We start from the raw sequence: 8,716 nt of genomic DNA on the forward strand, positions 1-8,716 counted from the left end.
TCCCTACACTGTTGCTGCCACCACTTCCAAGGAGCAAGGGGGGGGGGGGCAAGGCCAGCTCCAGTGGCCTTGCCCCCCCCTCTGCTCCATCATTGCCACCTGCAGGGAGCAGGGCAGGGGGGGTGAGGCCAGCGCTGCTGGCCTCGCCCTCCCTGTTCCATCCGCACCATTGTCATTGTCTCCAGGGAGTATGGTGCTCTGTTCCCCTGCTCTGTCCCTCATGTCCCCATCCTGGTGGCATGTTGCCACCTGTTTGAACACTTTTTTGCACTCTGATAGGCTGTTTTCAGCCAATCAGAGTGCAAATAAAGCGTTACGGACGGACAGACAAACGGACAGACAGACAGATTAAGGCTTTTATAATATTAGAATATAAAGGATGCCAAAGGAAGGCAGTGCAGTATGGCAACATCTAATAAAGCAATTACCCCAGTACCATTAACGATGACACAAGGTAAATACCATCAAACTACCAAATGCACTAGAAATACGTATCCTGCTAAAGTTTATTGCATTGATCCTGTAAGTTGGTCCATGAGGTAGGGACCTTTCATCTGCATGGATCCTTGTTAGATGCAGGGATAGATCTGCACAGATCATGTTCAGTTATTGGAGACACAGTACAGCTCCTTAAATTTCAGAGGTCAATTCTACTCTTCAACTCACCATATCGTCTTTAGGTCCCATGACTTCTTACACATTATATTTGCATTAAGTAAAATTTAACTGAATGCCATGGAAATTCGCTCTAGAATCTCAAAATCAAGTTTGGGCCTTTTCTTTCTGCATATTACCACCCACTGTAAGTTTTAAATTTAAATTTGGTCACTAACAGAGGTAACTAAGGAAAGAATTTGGCCCTACCTCCTGGAACATAATTAAAAATTCTGTTTATTATGGTAGAATGGATGGGAATCTACCTCACTCTTCTACACCTATGTTACCTCTGCAGTTCTAACTAGAACATAAAGGTAGCCGTCACTTTACTACGCTGAAATGACTATGGGTGCATTATGCAATGTGTGAATAATCAGTGCCATTTTTAAACAAGCAACTTTTAAGGTTAGACATGCACTTAAAATGAAATTTTAACATACTGCTGAAGGAGAAGTTGCACTGTGATCCAATTCAGATGGAATTGCATTTTCTGGATCATATATCCATAAAGTTAATACCTAGCAAGTAAAAAAGAATAACTTATTGTCAAACATATCATATTGTGATCCAATTTCTTTGGAAGGGACATCCATAAAGGCCTGTAGTAATTATATCATATAAATGAGAATCAACTTAGACAACATGAAAATTGGGTTCTGGTCCTGTGCTTCTTACTGAAGCAGAACTCCCATTGTCTTCACCAGGTAAGAGGGATTGAGGAAAGCCACATCCACTCTCTGTAAGATGAGCACTAATAGGAGAAAGAAGTGTGATGGGCTAGCTGGCAGTGACCTAGCCCAGGGGTTTTGAAAGGGCAAAAGATGATTGGAGGACTTGGGATTCCCTTTCCTCACCAATCTGGTAATGATTTGGCCCAGGTGTTTTGAAGGGGTAAAAGATGATTGGAGGACTTGGGATTCCCTTTCCTCACCAATCAGGCCCCAGAGACTCACCCCTCATGTCCCCTGATTGGCCACTTGAGTCACCTGGAGGGGGATAAAAGGGGCAGCACGGCTGACTCAGGGAAGAGACCAGTGAGGGATCATGAGGAAGGAGCTTCAAAGAGCTGAGCCGGTGGGGTGGAAGCAGTTGCCCCAGAAGAGCCTGAAGGAGCAGGACCTGCAGGCAGCAGTTGGACCCTCAGCAGCACGGCATGTGGCTGGCAGGAGAGGCTTCTTGCTGGGCTCCAGGATCCCCTATGAGAGGCTGTATCTAGCAGGAGAGGCTTCCCGCTTCAGCAAGGATCTGAGCAGCGACCTGAGGGGTTCCCAGCTCGGCTTCCAGCTCCTCCAATCAGAGACCAGGCAGCTTGATGTGAGGCCGGGGCTCCAGGAAGTTCAAGACCCCTAGCAATTTGGAGCAGTATCAGCACTGGTGGATGTGTGGCAGTGTTTCTGTCTACCATGGGAAAGATCCAAGTTTAAGTCCCAGCTTTGGTGACTTGGGGTGAGTGAGCTAATAAGGAGAAATTCCTCTTGCAGTGGGAAGGGGCCCATTGTGTCTTATCCCTGTCCAGGTACCTAGGCCCTATATTTCTTTGTCCTTTGACATCTTGTATTTTGTTCCTTTTTATATTTCCCCAACCAGTATTGTTTGCTCTGCTGTTTGTGTTTTATATTTTGTTAACCTTGTCTTTTGCCAATGATTGTAAGTGTCCAACTTTGTTGAATCCTGCCCCCTTGGGGCACTGCAGTGTCCACTATACCCTCTGATTATGCCTGTTATGTTCCCAGTATTGTTCCCTCATTAAAAGGTATATGGTTAAGTCCCCAGTGGTGGTCTGGCTCTGCTCTATAGGGGGAGGAGAGTCCCTATACCTCCCACAGTACTTGTGCACCTGCTTTGATCCCTTCAATTGGAGAGGGGGTACCTTTTGGAGTACCACCTGGGTTACAGAAGCTTGCATAAGAACTTATTCTTGCTAGTTCTTTCATCCTGCCCTGAGCAGCACTTCAGTCTCATTTCTTCCAGTGGAGCTACTGACCCCTTTATTTCTGTTCTAGCATAGGGGAAACATCAATGGGCATATTTCTTAAGAAAGAAATTTTGTATCTTGACAAGGAGAAGGTAGCTGTTGATAAACATATACCTCTGCAATTTGGTTCTATAACTGCCATGGAAACTGGGTTCTTCAGCCTGACGGTTTTTGGGCTTGCCTTCCAGCAACAGAACCATTTCTGATCAATTATGTAATCTATTGCAGTCAGGCAGCAAAGAAATCATTCCCTGCATGCAACTGAACAAATGTCATCCATACTTTCTCTTTCTTTGCCTGTTCTTCAGTTGTTTAGAGTTGTAAAATTTACTCTTGGATAGAGGGGCAGGTTTTGGTGGTTTCTCAGAGGTGGCCACGTAGAACATAATTCATGCTAAAAATAAAGCAGATTTACCCTGTGGAGTCTTATTAAGTTGCACATATTTGGCGGCTTGGATTCCACATCAGAAACTCAACAGTGTTCTGAATTTGGTTTGTAATAAATGGTGTATGTTCTTTTCTCTTTTGTATTTCCCTACTTGAACACTGTCAGGACAAGGCTGGGTGAGGCTCATGCCGTGCAGCCTGATTAACTGGGTCAGCTGAATCCAATGAACTAACCAGGGCCAGCTGAGACCTAGCGTTTAGGAGCACTAAGTGAGGCTTGCTTCTACCTTGAGCTTAATGAACTAATGAGCACTAGCTTCCCTTTAATTGGTTTTATGTCTGCTCTTAAGGAACCCTTCCAGCATCTAAGCCTTGCTGCACAACTTACTGTGTCCAGTCCTTATGTGGCTCTGTCATGGTAACTCCTCCGACACCCTGCTTGGTTAACCCCCTGGTCAGTGTTTGGACTTCGGCTTGACCTTGGCTTGCTCAGTTAACCTTCTGGCTTGGTATTTGGACTTTGGCTTGACCTTGGCTTGCTCCTTGACCTGATTCCTGGTTAACCTTCTGGCTTGGTATTTGGGTTTTGGTTTGACCTTAGTTTTTAACTGATCTGGAAGCTCTAGCTAGTCTTCCACTTCAGTTTTGGACTCTGGGCTTCAGTTCCTGCACCTCATTTTGAAGCTGGGGGTGCCCTCAGTCATTCCTAACCCACCATTCATTCCTAAAACAGACTAGTCCTCACACTCAGCTCTACCCACTATGCATAGTGTGAAGCGTGACAAACAACAATCGCTCTCATAGATGACAAAGGGGATTTTTCTTAAGAAATAATTAAATATATAAATTGTTACAGTTGGTAAAGGTTGTGAAATAATAGTGAATTTTATAGACTGAAGGATCAGTCATAGTACTTTACTATATATTGAAATTTTTAATTTGACTCATTAAATAATCAGTATCCCAAACTAGAAAAAACTCTAGAAAGCAGAGAGAGGGAAAAAAAGGCCTCAATTTAAATCAAATCAGTAGACGTGTGGGGGGGAAAAACAAAACAAAACTGGGGAGACTGGGATTAAGGCATTAGAAAAAAAATCAGAATTAAAAAATAAAATTTACCTGGGTATCATTGTTTGAGGGTGGAACTGAACTAGAGAGAGAGAGAGAGAGAAAGGAAAAGAAATTACATGCTGTTTCTAATTAGTGATAAATATGTACTATTTTGTAAAGCAAAACTGTTTTGACACCCACCTTTTAATACCCTGCTTGCATGTTGTCTGGGAAACACTTCTACTATGTTTTATATATTTGTGCTTGGCTGGTCTACTGCTTAGATACTTCATCATTTATATAAAGGAAGACTTTCTAACTTGCTAATTTTTCTTATTTATAAAAAGAACACTAAAAAAATGACAGCTTCTGGAAGCTGAATGCATAAATGTCTTCTTTTGAGTTCACCTTCTTTAAACCTGCTGTGAAACCATTTTGCTTAATTATTATGACTTCTATTAAAAGATTATTTCAAAAGAAAACAGGATCACAAGAAGAAAACTACTATTCAAGCATGTTGAAGTATATAATTCTAAGAGAAGCAGAAATCTATTTAAACATTATCTCAAATTACTAATGCCTAATGCTTAAAATAAGATTTTTATCTTTCTGATAAAGATGAGGACTTTTAGTTTCAACTGTGCAGAGAATATAGTTCTACTATACCTTCAGAGTGAAATTCTTGATCCATTTGAAGTCCGCAGTAAAATTATCTTTAAAGGGTGGAAGGTGCCCAGATTTTACCCTCCTTTTTTAGAAGCCAAAACCTGACACAGGCCAAAGTTTATAGTAAGGGAATTTTATATTAAAATAATTATAACTCAAATGCTTGCAAAAAAGACAATGTTTTGTCATACTTTGCTGGAAAATTCCCTTTAACTTCAGAATTAAACTGGACAGGCAGCAGATAAGGAATTGGCTGATTGTAAGGATATCTATTTGAGGGGAAAGGAAGAAAGAGGGAAGTAGTTATGTAGAGAGAACTTCTTAGGGCATAGGCTTCAAGAAAGGCAAGCCTGGAAACTGTGAACCAGCAAGTTATTTTTGTGTATTTCTTCTGTATTCAAGGAAACAGAACCCTGTGTACAGTCCTTGTAAATGAGACAGGGTTAAATAAAACAACATACATGATGCACACGATCAATTTTTCCTTCACTGAAATTGTTTTTCCTTCTTTAAAAGAATCTGGGAAGGCCTAAGCACATGGCCAAAAGAAGGGTAACACAGACCATCCTCTCAGGAACACACAAGTGTGGAATCAAACAGACATATATAAACCTCGTGAGCATTTAAAAATGAACTAGCATAAGGAATAAGACAAATCTAGTCAAAACAAAACAATAAAACACTTGTAAGCTTACCCCTGCCCTAGTTTCCTTGCTGTCCTAAGGGACACCCCCTGAAAGTCCAAGGTATAGAATTGCCCCGATTCTGCACACATCATCTCCACATCAGTCAGTGTCCTCCTGCTCTATGAAATGGCCAGTAAGAGAGACTCTTAAAACCTCCAATCCCCTTTGTCAGATGATCAAAATCCCCCATCCCATGATCTGTGACTTAGTCATTTCCTTTGTGAAGTTCTGCATTGGAAAACTGATTTTTCCTGGACAAGAGCTATCTTTTCGTTCATAATATGCTATACCTGAATGAGTGATCATAGTTTCAAGGCTCTTAGCTAGTTCTCTGAGATATGCAGAATCTTACCCTGTTACCTCCTCTGACTTCTAGCTTGATACTAATGTAAGGGTGATGTTGTAGCCATGATGGTCCAGCAATAATGTGACAGGCAAGGATTTCTTAGAGTGTTATATTTTATTGGACCACCTGTGTAGTTGGCATAACATTAGACAAGGTTTTGAATGCAAGACATTCTTCATCAGGCCTCTGATCATAGGGAGCTAGGCATAGCATAATATGGAGACAAATAACAACAAAGAAGGCAAGCAAGCCCTACATTTAAAATGGGGGTTCCAGTCTGACCCAGCTATTAAAAAATATTTGCAAGCTATGCCCAGGCAGATCCCCCAAATTATAAACTGGGGCATTAAGAATAACAGCTTCATTAGAAACGTTAGCTGAATACTGTTACATTATATATCCTCAAATATGCAGTCTATACTGATCTTGCCAGCGTCCATCTCTGACCAGTTTATGATGAGAGAAGTAAGATAACTGAATATCACATTACAGAACTAGGCTAAAAATATGTTCCCTAGTAAGTGACACAAGTATGCATTCAATGTACAGCAGCAAAGCTGTGCTATTACCAGTCATATATAATTATATATGTTGACTTGGGCATAGGAATAGACAATGAAATTAAGAAAGCACCCAACAACACAATTATGGCTTCTGTGAAGATGCATGCAATAAGCAGTTATTGTGACGTGTTTTTTCAGATGGCTGCAACTTCTTTGGTGAGGGGTAATGCAACAGTAGTCTGAACTGCTCCTACAGAAAGGGCAAACCATGCGTTTGGCAACTTTGGGGGCAATTAAATCAGGTGGAAAATCTGTCCCAAGGTTGGTATTGGCAAGAGATACGTTTGGCAACATTCATATAGATTAAATATGCATGAGAACAAAGAAATTATCTACCTGTTCCATGTAGAATTTGTTACCACATACCACAAAAAGCAATTCAGATCTTTGGCAAAAGGGATAAAACGGTCAGAGTACTCCAGTTCCTTAAAAAAGGGGGAAAAGTATACTTTAGTCTTATGTACTGTCTGCATTGTACCATTATTTGTCTATTATCATATGAATACTTGCACATATATAAATAAATTCACAAAAAGTACAAATGAGTTCATTGGAATTACTCACAATTCGAGTTTTATACCCTTGTGAAGTCATTAGAAGTTTGCTCATTATCATTAATTTACTCAGGCAGGGCTGGATTAACGCATAGGCAAACCAAGCACATACCTAGGGCCCTGAGCTGTGGGGGACCCTAGTCCTTTCCTCCACGGCGGCAATGCGAATGACCCCATCTGCCTCCCTTCCCTTCCTTTCTCCTTCCCTCTGCTGGCCTTGCTGTGGCAGCAGTTGCTTCCTATAGCAGCAGCTCCGAGCTCCAAGCCCTGCTTCCTGAGGGCGGCAGCACCGGGGTGGAGAGCCGGGATTTTGACCTGCCTGGGACCCATAATATTATTTCTGTAGGGCCCACTAAAGGGTTAATCTGGCCCTGCAGCCAGGATTTAACTTAAAGTATTATGAGTGCCTTAATGTTTGCATACTATTTAATGTAGTATAACATTACATTTGTCACATGCATTGAGCACCCTGGACTGGCCCCATGTGTGGTATACAGTGTGCAGCATGCTTCAAATAACACATGCACCTGCACCTGCCTCACACAACACATACAGTGTGTCCCTGAACTGGATTCAGCCCTGGCTCTGCACAGTGTATGCAGAGTATGCCAGACCATCTCCAAATGTCATATGCAGGGGTGGATGATAGGGCTCCATGGGCCACGTCTCATACATACCTTATACATGTCCTCATGGTAAAACTGGGGAACTGCAGCCTCAACAATCTTATGGTCTGATGGCAGGGGAATTGGCTCTGTGGTCAGACCCACAGAGTGATAGTCGATGGAACTGAGTCATCATGGTGACCAGTGGAGTCCCCCAGGGCTCAGTACTCGGACCAGTACTCTGTAATATATTTATAAATGATCTGGATTCGGGTGTCATAAGTGGACTGGCTAAGTTTGCAGATGACACCAAATTATAGGGAAGTGTGCCCACTCTAGAGAACAGGCTGGGGATCCAGGCTGACTTGGACAGGCTCGCAAGATGGGTGGATCAAAACCTGATGACATTCAACACGGAGAAATGCAATGTGCTCCACCTTGGGGGAAAAAAAAGCCAAATCATACATATAGGCTTGGCAGCACTACACTCACTAGCACCATGACCAAAAGAGACTTGGGGGTCATGACTGACCACAAGATGAACATGAGCCACCAATGTGATGCCGCAGCTTGCAAAGGAAATAAAACTCTGGCTTGCATCTACGGATGCATCTCAAGCAAGATCCAAGAAGCCATCCTCCTGCTTTATTCAGCCTTGGTGAGGCTGCAGCTGGAGTACTGCATCCAATTCTGGGCTCCACACTTTAGAAAGGATGTGGAGATGCTTGAGAGAGTCCAAAGGACAGCCACGCACATGATTAGAGGTCAAGAGAACAGGCCTTATGAGGAGAGGCGGAGAGGCATGAGACTATTCAGCCTGGAGAAGCAAAGGCTCAGGGGTGACTTGGTGGCAGCCTATAAGTATATAAGGAGGGTGCATCAGGAATGGGGAGAATGTCTGTTCACAAGGGCACCCAAGGGAAGACAAGGTCTAACAGTCGCAAACTGCTGGAAGACTGTTTTAGACTGGACGTAAGGAAAACTTGTTTAACATTTGAGTCTTGAGAGCCTGGAATAGATCCTCCCCCAGATGTAGTGCAAGCATCTATTCTGGATACCTTTAAGAACGTAAAGCAAGCAGCTACTCTGGATACCACGGGGAGAGGGGAGTTCAAGAAGAGTGGTTGCTCCCCAAGGGAACGATCCTCAATGCACAAACTATGTCTATTCCATCTCGGAGGAAAGGCAGCAAGAGGGCACAGCAGCCCCCCTGGCTCTCCAGGGACC

General features: G+C 42.8%; 1 protein-coding gene across 1 annotated transcript in view; it reads right to left on the minus strand.

Annotated features, from left to right (window-relative positions):
- Positions 1-8,716, minus strand: part of CATSPERE (catsper channel auxiliary subunit epsilon) — a gene marked incomplete at its 5' end in the record, with an annotated part of 85,626 nt that overhangs the window by 57,404 nt on the left and 19,506 nt on the right. The window contains 3 exons of the mRNA XM_014519584.2: positions 1,098-1,175; positions 4,139-4,169; positions 6,667-6,755. Of these exons, the coding sequence (XP_014375070.2) occupies positions 1,098-1,175; positions 4,139-4,169; positions 6,667-6,755 (198 nt within the window). The remainder of the gene's footprint in view (positions 1-1,097; positions 1,176-4,138; positions 4,170-6,666; positions 6,756-8,716) is intronic.

The sequence above is a fragment of the Alligator sinensis genome, unplaced genomic scaffold, assembly GCF_000455745.1.
Source record: "Alligator sinensis unplaced genomic scaffold, ASM45574v1 scaffold534_1, whole genome shotgun sequence".
NCBI lineage: Eukaryota > Metazoa > Chordata > Crocodylia > Alligatoridae > Alligator > Alligator sinensis.